This window comes from Ostrinia furnacalis, unplaced genomic scaffold (genome assembly GCF_004193835.3).
Source record: "Ostrinia furnacalis isolate ACB-3 unplaced genomic scaffold, ASM419383v2 OfSCF0631, whole genome shotgun sequence".
NCBI lineage: Eukaryota > Metazoa > Arthropoda > Insecta > Lepidoptera > Crambidae > Ostrinia > Ostrinia furnacalis.
In genome coordinates this window covers 180,160-196,417 of record NW_021130870.1, presented here as the reverse complement: position 1 = coordinate 196,417, position 16,258 = coordinate 180,160, and the positions used below count along the sequence as shown (strand labels likewise).

Genomic DNA, 16,258 nt, shown 5'->3' with positions numbered 1-16,258 from the left:
CCTTAAAAGTTAACAACAACATCATCAGTCAGTCTAGTAGTGAGAAATACCTAGGATTAATATTAGATGATCAACTTACATGGAGACCCCACATTGACCATGTGCGGTCGAAGCTTATAGCACTTTCTGGCGCCTTGCGTAGAATGGGTAACTGTCTCCCATTAACAATAAAGCATACTGTCTACAACGCGTTAGTGAAACCTCATTTGGAGTATCTTGTGGAAATCTGGGGATCGGCAGCAAAAACGCACATTAAGGATCTACAGATATCACAGAATAAAATAATAAAAAGACTTTATAACTTTGACTTTTTAACACCTACAAAACAGCTTTATACAAAAACAAACTTTTTCGATATAACACAACTATACACTTACAACTTGTGTTTATTGATCAAAAAAATTCTGGAAAACACTATTCAAACAAATATAACTCTTACTAAAAAAACATTCACACACAGTTTAAGAAACACAAACAAATTATTTCTTCGTCAACCGAGAACAACAAGGTATGGAAAAAAGAATATAATATATGAAGGTGTTCAACTATATAATAAACTTCCGGATTCAATCAAAAATAGTGAAAGTATACAAATCTACAAACGAAAACTCAAAGAACATATATTAACTATTACTTGAATGACAAATTAATTTAAAAACTAAATCTTACACCTACTTATAAAGTGAATAAAACGTAAAACAATAAATTAAAATACATAATCCTCTATTATTTTTTGCAATCTAATTATGAAACTTTCATCTGTAGAAAGACTCATAAAATACATTAAATAAATAAATAAATTAATTAATAAATTAAATATATAAACTTATTTTGAAATACAAACTACAAAAATATAATAACTAAACAACTATTTGTAAATATGAATTTTGGTACACTGTCTCCTACACTACACAACTCCAATGCTCACTGTTAACTTGCCAACTTGGGCGAACCAAACACTATCCCGCACAGTTTTCTACGAGTACCCGAACAGTAAAAATAAAAAAAAATCTCGTATTCTTTTACAATCTTATTTATTTAGTAGGTGGATACTTACTCACTACACCTAGTCACACCTACCTAGTCCTGACTGAGTAAATGATAGTTAGTTTGAGGGCCATTATTTCTGTGTCAACGGAGTTGCAGATCTGATGTTTACTTATTCGAAATAATGTTAATAATTATTTATGTACCTACATTATTTTTTGTTTGTGGGCTTTGCGCATGCTTCGTCACAAGACAATTGTTGTAAATTATTATAATCTCATGTAAGTGAACTACCCTGTTCTTATGAGAATAAAGATTCTTTAAACCGAACTATAGGTACAATAAATAACTTTTTAAAAAAATAAAACCGACTTCAAATGCGTGAACACAAAAAAAAACTAAAAATTAAAAATATTGCGTATAAAAAAGTTCATCTCCAATTTTCCACCCTTGGGGATGAAATATTTTCTTCAAATTCGCATGAAACCACCCTTTTGATAATACCTATTCAACAAAAAAATAATCGTTCAAATTGATTTATAATCGGCGGAGATATTGCGTATAAAAAAGTTTATCCCCAATTTTCCACCCTTGGGGGTTGTTTTTTCTATTATTAAATTTAAATGGGACCACCCTTGAGGTATTACCTATACGCCGAAAAAAGATTTGTTCAAATCGGTTCATAATTGGCGGAGTTATCGCGTAACAAACATAGAAAAAAAAAAAAAAAAACATACGGGTCGAATTGAGAACCTCCTCCTTTTTTGAAGTCGGTTGAAAAATAGTAGTTATGTTAATACAAATACAAATGCAAGATTAAAATGCATCCTGTTATGTGAGAATCTGTGATCGTGAACTAACAATACTATCTAGGCGTCAAACGTTTTATTATTCTGGCTATTTCCAATGGTTTTACAATTGTTTTACTTATCACTATAACAAATACTGAGCGACTTAGATTTATTTTTGTCACAGTAAAAAACTAAAGAGCCGGTACGGTAGCTTACATTACAATTATATCATCGTAACCTCAATACCGTTCCCATGGGCATAGCTCAAATTGTACAGCCTGTATGAATATTGAATACCTACATAATTTGAGTGTAAATAGGTACAGTCGTTCTGGAACAACCATCAATATTTTATCGACCGAAGGGCTCAAGGCGTAATTCAGACAGTAGATATTTAGGTAAATAATTATCCTTACAGAGCCTAATCTGGAAAAATCTTGATTCTCGTTCCAATACTCGTATGTATGAAATAGAGTGGGGTGGGATTATGCTCAATGATTTTGTGGGGTCGGGTCGGTCGGGTTCTACTTTAAACTCAAATGGCAACTACCAAACCAGTCATCTCGTTATCAATTTCATCTCACAAAAAAAGAATTGAGAAGCAGTCGGTTAAAAATAGAGCCTCTTACGAGAGGATTTGTCTGTGTAGGATTTTCTCGCTGCACTGTGGCTTGATGTGATGGTAATATACGAGTACTTATATACCGTGGAACAACCTGCGCCGGCAGCTGTTCTGCGGTGAGCATTATGTAACGAGCAAACTGCATGACATAGAACCGCAAACTCGGTGAATATTGTCCATTAACCATGTAAATCTCAATACTAGCTTAAAACTAGTAGTTAGCTACATATTTAACTCAAAGCGCTTGTAGGGCTTACTTAAATGCTGAAGATATGTAAAGAGCCTTGGGCTTATTATTTAAATAAAATATTATTTCAAGGGTAGAGTAGGTAGAGAGTCACTGGGCTTGTTTTATTTCATAACTGACGTAGTAAGCGATGCTGGAGAGTCATCGCGTAGTGTATTACAAAAATAACTTTATTGCTTTGCATCCTCATGTCCTCAACAATCTCCTAAGGATTCAAATAAGGAATCTAGGGTTTTTCGCAGTATTTTTTTTTCAATGCATTTCCTTGAAAAAATCGCAAAATCTGATCTCATCCTACACACACGTTTTTTATGAAACCCTAGACTGTGTTTAATTCGTACTTTATCACCCACAGAAACTTTTAAAAATATTTTAATTCTATCTGTTTAAACTGCATTAAATAATTAATTTATCACAATATGATTAAGTATTTAAATAGTTGTCGAATAATATTTACGCAACTATTCACGTCATCGACACACAAGTAACACACGCAAGGTAACAAGCATTGAACTCGGCAAATTAATCATCATATAAATGTGTTGCTCAATTAAGTTACAAGACAATAACATTATTAAATGCGTGTCAAAACGTTTCGTCGTTACGATTCTTCGCAATATTCATACTATCCGTTCGCGATAAGTTTACCACTGGCGATATGACGTCACTCGAAGGGAAGCGTTTATAACTACGTAGCAAACTATATTAAAATATTTTTTATTTATTAATATTGATAAAAAAATGTGTATTTGCGTAAAATAAGACACATCAATTGCGTTTAATCACTAACTAATTGCGTTTAATCGCGGTTGGGAGAGGGGACGCGCATTCCACGGACCGGCAAACTTAGCGCGAACGGTTAGTACCTACTCCGTTTTCCGTCCTGTGTCTTATCAGTATGTTTGTTTTCAAATTAAATCAAATTCAGTGCCCTTTTCAGGGCGCTCTATACACGTCTCAAATGTAGCTTGCCCTACCACCACTTCGGGACAACATACGTATTATGGGCTAAACTTGTTTATTTATACACGCTCAAAATCTTTTTAAAAAATATAGCCAATTAAACAGAGCCGTGTCTCTTGTCAAGCCACGCATTGTAACGTCTTCGATCTGGCTGGCTGGATCTGGATCAATTCCCAAATATGACATAGTACTTACCTACATAGTATTAAATGCTTGCAGCACTGGGAAAAGCCTGGAAAAAATGCTAATATAAAAAGGCTCATTAGTCTATTTTAATTAAAACTGTTTAAGTATGTTTGTTTATATCGGTTTGTAAATAAATACTTTATCAATAAAATGCACTCTTAAATGAACCGGAACCAATGATAAGCTAATCAATGCAGCTGCATTATCGAACGCATCCTCTAACTATTGTGTATGTTTATCTATACTAATATTATAAATGCGAAAGTAACTTTGTCAGTCTGTTTGTCTGTCTCTCTTTCACGCCTAAACTTTTGATGAAATTTGGCATAGAGATAGTTTGAGTCCCGGCAAAGGACATAGGATAGTTTTTATCCCGGTTTTTGATACAGGGACGCGCGCGATAAAGTTTTTCTGTGACAGACAAAATTCCACGCGGGCGAAGCCGCGGGCGGAAAGCTAGTATGTTATCAAATAGGACAAGGTCTTTAGACTTCTCTTATCGCATCCCTTTTTAGAAAGCTTTTTTCAACAGTTCCATGGGTTTTTCAGACTTTACGAGATTCAACTCTCCATTCTCAATTCCATAATTTTTTGTGACAAAATAAAATTTAATAAGTCATTTGAGGGTGACTGGTGAAGGTCGCTGGAGGTGCCTGGATGTGGGCGGCGCAGGTCCGGTCCGGTTGTTGTGGACATCCTTAGGAGAGGCCTTTGTCCAGTAGACGTCATTTGGCTGAACAAAACGAACGCAAAGTAATTTATTTTCTACAAATAGGCTTTTGTAAAGCGCTTTTAATAAAAGCTCCTATAACAATGTAAGATAACTGACTCTGGATTTAATTGCCAATTGCCCCTTGTGGGGTTCAAACCCACAACTCTGGTGCTTTTGACCGATGAAACCATCACCACCAAGCCAGGCAGCCGTTTATAGGCCTTATCTAATCCCCGGGAAGTCTACGTCACTTGGAATTAACCAGTTTCTTTGGAGCCAACATTTAGAAATCGTGTCCTGTTTTCTTTGCAGATATTTGTTTATACAGTTGGCAGCACATCATTATATTTGTTTTTGCTGCAAAATCAAACACTGTGTCTAGGAAACTTTATAAATGACGTAAAAGTATTCGCAAAAACTCGTTATATTAACTACTTGCTATGCAATGTACCTACACACGGCCACACTGTTAACTATCCATTTCCGTTTTTGCTCTCGCTCTAATCAAATGGTGATTCTTTGCGATAGAGACGACATGACTGGCAATGGGCAGTTAACACTGTTGCCGATAGTACATATAAATCATTGTAACCTTTGTACTTATAATAATGTACTTAGTTTTCAATTCAAAATATTTTAATTAGACTAAATCGTTAACTAGTTAACAATCCGTAGTTTTATGATGTAATTGGACGTTCATATTAAAAGTTATTTTGCAACATACATTACACAGTCTCAATACTCATATTGTATGTACAGGTATGTAAGTACATAACATAGTCGCGATACAAATATTTAGAATAGGCAACTCTTTTACGTAGAATAGGTGTTTAAGTTGATTGTCTACTTACATAGTAACAATTTAAAGTAATTTTCATTACACTAACAATATAACGAGCACTTAACGGTGACTTGACGTTCTAAACACACGTTACGTTCTCAGTTGTTGTTATTTCTTAATTATTATACCGATAGTGACGTTAACGTTTTAAGTTAATTTTACAACTACAAATATTTAAAAAGATTTAACATTTTAATCATAATGCCTTGATAAGGAAATCCTAGATAAGGACCACAATATGGTTAATTAGGTAACAGTTAATGTTCATTAGATAAAACGCGGCACATTACAAATTGCATCAATTTAGCGTAACTTGTACTATACCACAGAATAAGTAAACTCTACATCCCAACTTAATATTATAAATGCGAAAGTAACTCTGTCTGTCTGTCTGTCTGTCTGTCTGTCTGTCTGTCTGTCTGTTACGCTTTCCCGCTTAAACCTCGCAACCGATTTTGATGAAATTTGGCATAGAGATAGTTTGAGTCCCGGGAAAGAACATAGGATAGTTTTTATCCCGGTTTTTGAAACAGGGACGCGCGCGGTAAAGTTTTTCTGTGACAGACAAAATTCCACGCGGGCGAAGCCGCGGGCGGAAAGCTAGTTTTGTATAAAAACCATATTCATATTTTAATGCTGTGTTATTTTCTTTTCAGAGAAAAAATAAAAAACTCCGTAGAAATCCCGATCCTCACCAGATGTTGCTTTTGCTTTCCTCTTAGAAAAGGTCTCATCGCCTTCGCTTATATCAATTTGGTAAGTATTCTTGATATTATTCATTACATTTATTAAGACATCGTACCTACATACAGGATATAAGATGAACAGGAACACATAGAATTTTCGGATAGATCCAGTTTATTTTGATAGAGCTCGTGTAGCACTTTCAAGGTAACCACTTTTTCGATATCTTATAGTTTAGAAATAATCAAATGAGATCACTTATCGTTTCCACCCTAATAGTGTTTTGTAATGTCATATTATAACAATAATATAGGCGTGATATAGGTATAATCGTTCTACTTACAAAAATAAAACCAATTTTGTACCTGTGGTTTCTTCTATAATCTATTTGTGCTGTTACCAAGTGTGTCGTGGTATGCGGGAATGCCCCGATTTCCAGGAAAGTTTCAAATACTGCATATTTCATTTGCCTGCATTTTTAAACAACTGACCAAGGAATGCTCTTAGGGAATGCTTTAGTTGGAAATCTGCCAAGTTCTATTTAAACAAAGTTGTCAAATGCAGCCGGCGTATATTTTTGCATCGTCGAAAGTATTTAGAACACTTTCAAAGTCACGAAATTCATGAGAGAGTTTAGAGATAATGGATGGATGCCTTGACCTTATACCCCATTGGGTCAGTCTTACCATATTCCTCATAACAGAATAGGAAATAGAAGATCTTAATTATTCATCAACAGACGTAATGTTCCTATGTCTTTTGTTTTCTCAGCATCGTTTTATAGTGACTCTAGCTGACTAGGCATAATTTTAGTTCCTTACTACACCTAATGTTACCAATTAACGTTTCTATTTCTATTTGTATATTATTTTCATTTCTATATTTCACCTCCCCGAACCATAATATTTTCACGCGATGTCCCATTGCATCAAAAATTTGGGACATCTAGTTATCTTTGCAAATGTTATGGAATAGTTTTTCTGTGATATTTTATTCACCCTATAAAATGATAATATTCCAGGTGCTGTCTCTCACCGTAGCAAGTTTCCTGTCTTTGTACATATCGTTCGCGAGGAAATCTGACGTGCCCGAGGTGGCCGCAGAATTCCCACGGCTGGTCGTGGACACCGTCGCGCTGGTGATAGAGATCTCCATGACTGTCACCTTCATCGTCGCACTACACAGGGTCAGTATCATACTGTACTAATATCAAAGGTTACCAGCCCTTTGCAAGCCAGTCATATCAGTCTGTAAGCACACGGTACTGACATGAGAATTTTTAGATAGGGGGAGTCCGGGAGAGTTCCGGGAGAGGAGAGGTGGGAGACAATAGCCACTGCTCATAGAATTTTTGTAGAACTAAATATTGCGACGTAGCCACACTTCTTAGACTCCATAGGCGCGTCCCACCTAGCCCACACATTTCCGTTGCGATTGGCAGTTTGGTTTAGGAGTGACAAGTGATAACACATTTTCGAGCCCGAAAAGTAACTTCTTTCAATTTTCGATATTTTATTTCAGTTGTTTACTATGAATAGATTCCAGCATGTCATTTATATACATCGTAAATGTAATTATCCTACTTCCATTTACGGTAGACGGTTTTTACTTAAGTGTTATAGTTTTTTTATAAAAATGTAATAATGAACAGCTTGGCCTGGGGTGGGAGACACTACCCTGGCATCGGGAGGAGACTTTACCCAGGGTAATCTGGTACTTTTATTGCAGATAATCATCCAAAATGCCTTTTAAATATAAAAAGGAACATCTAGAAACAGGATAAATTTAGATATGTCAGTAATAAGAAATGCTATAGGCACCTATTAATATCGATAAAGGAAAATTATTAGAGGTAGCCCCAGTAGAAACCAGTTTATCCAGATCAACCAGTTTTAATAGAAAAAACGTGGCTGATTTTTTTGAAAACCTCAAAGAATTAAATTGTTACACATTTTCATTCAAGAAGATTAAATTTCTTTATAGAATTATAGTTTGTAGTGATTATTTTGCTTATTTTAAAACCCGGGTAAAGGCTCCCTACTTGCGAGGTCAAGTCTCCTCACCCAGGCGGGAGATATTAGCCAAATATCACTTTGGTTAAAATTGTTAATTACTCTTAAAATAATAATGATGTATTAAACTTTCTTAGAAGAAAATATAGCTAAATAATGTAGCTTAAGATACAATTAATAAAAAATAGCGATTTGTAAGTATATAAATATTTATGAGCATTTTAGTGGAAAGCGGGTAAACTCTCCCGGACTCCCCCTACCTACTCCTTATATAGTAGGTTAGCAAGTTCTTAAAAGCGCTAGCTAACGGTAACCAGTCTTTTATGTGGTGCCGAGAGGTGTTACTTTTCTCTGAAAAGTTGCACAGAGGGCAAAAAGAGCCGAAACTTCAAAGTGTAACAACAACAATTGCCTTTGCCAGTCACAATGATTGTTACTCATATATTTTTACAGATATTTAATTAAACATGTATGATGTGATACGTACTTGTTAACAGGTATGATGATTCACCAATGAAGCGCTGAAAACTTGCTAGATAAGAATTCGTACATAGATTAAACACTAATAGGATTAAGTCAAGAAATGTAGAGTCATGTCAAATAACGTATACCTAGTTGTGATGAGTAGGACCATTTACTAACACAAAGAAGAACGGTCATCTGTGACCCAGGCCCGACAGAAACGAGACATACCTCAGTTTTTTTGTCATGTCTTAATTAGTTAAATTATATATTTTTTATATTCGAAATCTATGTATAACATCAAATTATTACCCTTTGTTTTTGTTCAGGCGTCATACAAAAACTAATACTAAATGCCTATTTATCACCAAAATTGGCAAATGTATGTACCTAAATAGCTGCTATGNCTGTCGGGTCTGGGTTTTTTTTGTATGGGGCGTGACCGTTCTTCTTTTATTCATAACTAGCGGCCGCCCGCGACTTTGTACGCGTGGATCCCGTTTTAGCCCCTTAGGGGTTGTATTTTGCAAAATTCCGTCTTAGTGAGCACCTACGTTCTAAAAGGAATCGCCATGCAAAATTTGAGACTCCTAGCACTTGTAGTTTCTGAGATTTCGTGATGAGTGAGTCAGTCAATAAGTGACCTTTCGCTATTATAGATATTGTAGATTGCACCTATTGATATTTGCTTCGTTTCCCAATTCCAGAAACATGTGCTACTGATGAAGGTGTACCTCTACTTCGAGATCGTGTACTCGGTGATCGGGTTCATCTACGGGATCGCCTTCATCACCAGCGAGTCTGCCAGCGAGCTGTTCCTAATACTGTTCCAGCTAAGTAAGTATTGCTACTTCTCAATTGGAACTATTTTCAGTCGACTCTACAGAAAAGATTACACTTTGTTGAACGTTGAACAAAATAATGTTTGTATTTGATTACTCCTCCATCATACTACATATAAAGCGAGCCAAAAAAAACGAAGCGTAACCAATATCAAAAATCAAAAATATTTATTCAGGTTGGACCACAAGTGGCACTTATGAACGTCAAAATATAGTAAATAATAAAAAAAGAAAAGGTAGCCCTTATGGGGCACTTTACATGTCTCCTTATCTTTTGGGCCCTACCAGCGTGTAGGTAGACCGATGGGGCAGCAAGGTTCTAGAGTGGAGGCCACATAACAGAAAGAATAACGTAGGAACGTCCAAGGTGGACCGACAGCATCATAAAGGTAGCAGGAAGGCGCTGGATGCAGGCTGCTAACCAACCGATCATTATGGAAATGATTGGGGGAGGCCCATGTTAAGTAGTGGACGTCCTATGACAGAAATGATGATGAACCAATAGTTACAAACTGATGGATGTGTGATGAACTAATGATACTCCTCAAGTCATGGATGCTCACTCATTATTGGATATCTACTTATCTACTTTTTACTAGCATATTTATTAACGTTGGAGATAAAATAATAAAAGCAAAGATTGCTGTTAATTATTCGAATAATTTAATAACATGGCATTAGTTAGTTTTTATTTTATTCGTTTACGATGTTCTAATTGGAATTAATTAATCAAATAGGCCTATAACCATCTAAAGAGGCGCTTTATTGACTTTATTAAGAACTCTATATTCCTAAAGAAGTTCTGAATAGACTAGTTGTAACTAACGCCCGTATTCACAAACTAAGTTGCTTTGCTTGCCTAAGTATATTATCTGTGCCTAAGTGAAGCAGCAAATCGAACGCACAGCGTTGAATAGGGATCTGTGATTGGTTCATGTGTCAACCTGTAAATACATACTCAACAATACAACTAATAGTAATGTTTTTTTTATTTTTTTGTTTATTTAGTAACTTTTTTGTTAGCCAAACAACAGGCTTCAAGCCAGGCTTTTTAGTTTAGAATTTGGCAGATGATTGGATGTGATTTTTTAATTGATAGGTAATTTGTTTTATTTAATTTCTTTTTTTTTTTCATTTCAGTGTGGCAAATCTACCTCGCCGTCTTAATTTGGAGTTCCGTCACAAAGATGGAAAGGGACGATACGGTCAAGTACGTGCGCGAAAGGGATCCCGTATAATTTATACGGATCTTGTTTGTACGAAAAAGTAGTATTAATTATGGACAATTTATTAAAGTTATTGTGCGCAATTTGTTAGAGGAAATCTTTGACATGAGACGAGGCTGGAAGGTTTCTTCTGTGAAACTTGGAATTGATCAACAAAATCTACACTATTATTACAAAGACGAGGTAAAATTTGTTTCAAATGTATGTTTGAGTTATCTGCTATATGTTAAAGTATAAGTACTTCCAACATTATTACCTACCTAGAAACAAGTAAGGAACAAAGTAAAAAAATCATTTTAGAGGAGACGTGATGACAACCTACCAATGTTTGTTTATGAATTTATCTCTGTCATGATTTATAAGAATTTTTATCAATCCACACGACAGGTTAGGTAAGTTTTTACCTTAGTTATCTATCGAAACTATTAATGTTAACTTTAAAGATATATTTTAGAAAGTATTTCCGTGATATGATTGTGAAATGCGCGTAGAATTAAATTGAACGTGTAGACTGAGACTAAAAGTGACTGCAACATATTTTTTTCATAAAATTACTAAATTAACGTTTAATACCAACTTTTTTCACCTGTCCAATGTCCATTAATATTGTACAGACATTAATAAACAGATATACAATTTTAAATTATTAATATGAGTAGTGAGTGCCTTATTCCAGTGAGATTTTGTTAAAATAAGATGAGTGGAGTGATAGATCTTATTATAGCACTATGAAGGTTACCGTACATATATTTTTGGAAAACATTTATTAAAGTAAAACATATTAATGTAATTAAAATTGTGCATATTGTATTTAAGTGTAGAGAACTTGTATTGTCCAAGAGTACCAATAAAAACCTAGTTGTAAGTACCAGTTATATATTTTACGACTTTTATGCCAAATAAATATATTTTAATTGTAGAAATATTTTATTACTAACAACTTTATACAATAAATACATTGCAATTTTAGTAACATCTGTACTGAATATAAAAAAATCTCTGATCCTTAAACAGAACTTCATAACTTACACTTTCTAAGAAAGCTTAAATATTATTTACAAATAACAAAAGATTTAGCCTACAAACTTTTTGTCAGCCGATAGTTGGGTAGGGCTGCTAACACAGAATAATAATAAGTATGCTGTTAATCAGTATGGACATATTGTATGAAAGTGCGCACATTGGAATTGACCGATTCTTCATACAAATTAGAATCGGGCCCAACTATAGATCGTTTCATCCTCGAAGACGCGCCCCACCAATTTTAGTTCGAAAAGGAAGCGCGGGATGCGGGGAGTTTGATCCGAGCAATCCGAGCGTCATTATTGTAGTGTGCGTGTGCGTGCACTCATGGATTGCGAGTGTCAATTTAGCGTGTACCAATAGATGGTGGGGCGCGTCTTCGTGGATGAAACGATCTATATCAGCCGACTAAAAGTATCTAATTTGCGAGGAGTCTTATATCACATGGTTATCTCTCAAAGCAGTCGGTGCCACTGGTCAGGCGTTGTACCAGTCGCTGTTCATGAGCTTGACCAGTCGCTCGGACTCCCCGTGCTCCTCGACTAGCTGCCTGTAGTAGTTGCCCACCGTCATCAGCATGTAGATGCGAACCACTGGAATTTAGATTAATTTATAAGCACACAAAATAATTTTATTATGTTTGTTTATATCCATTTTCTGGTATCCATTACATAGTGCAAGTTTAGCTTAGTTTAGGAGATATTGTGCAGTGTAAAATGCCCTAGGATATAAAAGAAATCAAGGTAATTAAATGTGAAGTGTGTCTTATCATTCAGCACTCATGATGAGGAAGCTGATCTTTGTTATTCTTAAAAAGCTACATGTTTATAATAAAAGAAAACTTTGAGAATATGCCACTGTGTTCAAGTTAGGGCATATTATGAACATCATTTTGTTCAGGCGCCGTAAATGCGCGTTTCATATAATCGTAACTATGTTATCGCAATTTATACAAATTCACGCCACAGGCACAGTGACCCAAAAAGTGCCTAAGCACAGAAATTTAAAACAATTATAACTCGAAAACTATCAAAAATTGCGAAACATACATGGGGGTGATTTGGATAGCCCTAGTGATGCTCTACCTCTGGGCTTCTTGACTTGACACTACTTTTTGGGACACCCTGTATAAAAGTGAAGTAGACATATTATGCCCTTTCATAAAATTGTAATGTAATTGTTTATTTATTATCCATGATAAATAGGTACTATCGGCAACAGTGTTAACTGCCCATTGCCAGTCATGTCATCTCGTTCTGTCGCAGCAAAAACGGAAATGGATAGTTAATAGTGTGACCGTGTGTACAAGTATAATAATATAAGTACCTATAATACTTACGGAGAATAAGGAACTCAATGATGTATATCAAGGGTGTGCTGTCCTGGAAGTGGTTGATCATGTTCATGGTGCTGTAGAACACGAACAGGAGAATGGACACCATGACCTGCACCGACATCCACATCACCCACGGCCTGATGAGGTACGCCCGGTCCTGGAACATATGGGATTGATCTATCGTGAATATCTTGGAAGAGGTTCACTCAAATTCCTGCTTTCAATTCAGCTCTACAGGGTCCATTTTTTAATCTACGGGAAAGCTCATTTAATAGTAGATCAGGCCGAAGAAGGAAACCAGCATCACCTTCCATACCAATCTTTCGATACAAAGGAACTGGCGTAGGTACCTCCAACGTCGAAACACATCAATGCTGTTTGTTTGTTCCGGTGACAGCTTAGTTTAATATTCTGGTAGATACTAGAATGATACCTGGCTACATAGCCAGGTGAATTTAGAACAACCCCGCCACTCAAACCGAGAGAAAATTTGTCCACCACTGGGAATCGAACCCGGGATCTCTAGTTTCAATCAATAGCATAAACATCTTAGAAGCGCCTAAAATAACTTATACGGTATTACGACTTGGGAGTAGGTTTAACATACGTATTCACAGTTGCTTGCAAATCGAACGCACAGCGTAGAATTGAGCTCTGTGATTGGTTCGTGTGTCACCCCCTGTGCGACCACGCGCCCTGTGACACTTCATAGTAATGTTTGTGAATACATAACGTAGGCGTAAGATGTTTACTTACACACAAAGCTCCAACCAGCATGACAGCGCTCAGGAACAGCGTGACGGCGTGGGTGATGGTGATGACGATGATGATGCCGAACATCGCCATGCTGGCCACGTTCTCTGCCTCCAGCTGGTTGGGAAGCATGCCCAGCGCTGCGGCGCATTGTGCTAAAGCTAGTACTGAGTATAGCTGGAACAAGAAAAAATGTTGTGGATAACCCCCTCTTGGCAAGGCCGACTTATCTTAACCTACTAGGGGCCCTGGGTATTTCAGGATCAACGGGGCACTTTTCATCTTGAACGTGCTCAGGCTCCAGGAACAAGCTGGGAAAAACCGTTAAACATAAAGAAAACTGCCACAGTTGAGAATTTAAGCCTACAGCTTGAATTAACCTATTTGCCCGAAAAGAAATATGGTTAAGCCTTGGTGATTCGATTGAGTTATGGTAAAAGCTTGGTTCTTAAGTCTAAAACTAGAGTTGTAATCAGTATACTAGTTATACTATAGACAAGGAAAATGAATATTTCTAAATACTAGAATCAAGCTCCTTTCAGAATCTAAACGCAAAGCTGCCGCCACGAATAAAAGCCACGAGAGCGATATGAGTCATTTTGCAATATTAAAACTAAGCACTGATTATTGCCCAGTATTAAATGCCACAAAATATGTAATACGTGAAGATACTCACTATAACAGTTAACGCTGCAAAAATACTGCCAAACTTGAGAGAGAGACAGACAAACTTCTTCTGCCGTGGTAAGCTTTCCATTGAGAATGGGAACTCTGAAATATACAAAAAATATCTTAATTAATGGATGAATGGTACGAAACATTACTACTTGAAATGCGTCATCATCTAGATAGATTGATCTTATGACAGTAATTAATGTAGGTACCTACATTGAAGTTACGGGGGAATAACCGTAAGCTTAAAGGAGACCACCCCTTGTTTTGAAATAGAACTAGGGTACACTGAAAAATTGATGTTATTTGATGCCTTCGTAATATTGCAACTTCAGCAAAACTGTTGTTATTTGGTACCAATTTGTCACTTTAATTTAGCCATAGGATAAAATCCTGTAGGGGACCGGTACCTAACGATTACTCGGTCCAGTGCAGTGCTGGCTTACAAGTGACAGCCAGTAGACTGTTTTCAGTCTACTATGAAGATGAGTCAAGGGTTATCTCCCCATATCAAGTACATGAACCCGACTGCATAACACGAGTGTTGATTAACTCGAGTATTAACTATAACCGTAATCTATAGTAATTTATTTAGATAAAAAGCAGATGTCAGCTAACAGCTCTCTAGTGTGAATGACTCTACGCTACGTGTTGAATGGAACTCAAGTCTTGGAGTCTTGTTTAATAAAACTTTTGCTATTTTTGAACACTCGAGTTTCTTACAACACTAGTATAGTCTTTACCAATGCATAAATTATATTTTCAAGTACTTTTTATTTATTTATTTTTTTTATTTATGTTGAGCGGCTATTCTAGTTCAATAAAGTCCTAGTATCACTGCAACCGGTACCGATCTATTGTGATCGCCGCTATTTTCCTTACAGTTCGCCTCCGAGTCCTGCATCCATTAGGAAGGAATCTTTTGGGGGAAGTGCAATATGTTTTTCAAGTACTTAAGCAAATTATCATTGTACCATTGTACACTAAGGGAGGAGACAATTACAACCAGAATACCGATCGATATTCAGAATAGGCAGTGTTGTACTTCGCAAAGATCTCCCTAACATCGAGGGCACATCAAGATAACTGTGGCACCTTATGTTGTTGTGTTTAGGTGTTATTTTACAACAACAATTAACGCATAATTACATGGTAATTGCCAATTACGGCAAGGCACAAACTAGTAGATAAAGAAGTACATAAATGTAATTGGTATGATAATTCAATTAGTACTCTTAACAAGGGGCGTACTATACCTACAATAGCGCCCGTATTCACAAACGATGCTTGCTTATGTGAAGCAGCAAATCGAACGCACAGCGTTAAATAGAGCTCTGTGATTGGTTTATATGTCACCCTGTGTGTCCACGCGCACTGTGAGACCTCATAGTTTGTGAATAGAATACGGACGTAAGTTATTTTTGCGATAAAATTTTAACGAACAACAATTCAAAGTTTAAACGCCTGGTGCAACCGAAATTGTAAAACATACAAGATCAAACTGTCTCCCTAATTCTATACAGGCGTTTTATAGCTCTACAGAAGCATCGTGTATATTGATTAGAGTAGGTACTTAGGTACTAATTTGTCACCGGCAGAAAGAATAATAAAACCCTTATCAAGACCTAATAAAATTCAAACTCACTTGACGTCATTTTTGTGTCGACCTTATTGTACTCCATGGTGTATCTCACAGACACTTTCTTAATTCGACTTTCTGAACTTCTTATGTGCACTTTGAAACTATTTTTTAGCTTTAAAAATCACCAATATACAACCAGCGGATGTCTAGCACGTACTGATACTGTTTATCAGGGATCACGTTTCTGATAGCGCGGATCTTATCACAGTATCAAAAATTACAAATGGACGGTCTGATAGCCGAGGTAAACACGATTA

The 16,258-nt window shown here is 36.1% G+C and overlaps 2 protein-coding genes across 2 annotated transcripts in view; one reads left to right on the top strand and one right to left on the bottom strand.

Moving 5' to 3' along the window:
• The window catches only part of LOC114366404 (uncharacterized), a 24,518-nt gene extending 13,166 nt beyond the window's left edge, over positions 1-11,352 (top strand). The window contains exons 2-5 of the mRNA XM_028323272.1: positions 6,006-6,105; positions 7,055-7,219; positions 9,215-9,344; positions 10,490-11,352. Coding sequence (XP_028179073.1) covers positions 6,006-6,105; positions 7,055-7,219; positions 9,215-9,344; positions 10,490-10,587 — 493 coding nt within the window. The 3' untranslated portion in view covers positions 10,588-11,352. The remainder of the gene's footprint in view (positions 1-6,005; positions 6,106-7,054; positions 7,220-9,214; positions 9,345-10,489) is intronic.
• LOC114366403 (uncharacterized) lies at positions 11,160-16,258 on the bottom strand. Its single transcript, XM_028323271.1, has 5 exons — positions 16,005-16,258; positions 14,364-14,458; positions 13,691-13,864; positions 12,938-13,091; positions 11,160-12,191 (listed from the first exon to the last, which is right to left on the bottom strand). Exons 1-5 carry the CDS (start codon positions 16,039-16,041, stop codon positions 12,076-12,078), a joined length of 576 nt encoding a protein of 191 aa, XP_028179072.1. The 5' UTR covers positions 16,042-16,258; the 3' UTR covers positions 11,160-12,075.

What these genes read in the sequence shown, in the direction of transcription:
- LOC114366403 (XM_028323271.1), bottom strand. Translation starts at nt 16,041, where the DNA reads ATGGAGTACAATAAGGTCGACACAAAAATGACGTCAA. An exon ending in TTGCAGCGTTAACTGTTATA is followed by an intron (nt 13,865 to 14,363) that starts GTGAGTATCTTC and finishes TTCTTGTTCCAG; the next exon opens with CTATACTCAGTACTAGCTTT. An exon ending in CATTGAGTTCCTTATTCTCC is followed by an intron (nt 12,192 to 12,937) that starts GTAAGTATTATA and finishes TCTAAATTCCAG; the next exon opens with TGGTTCGCATCTACATGCTG.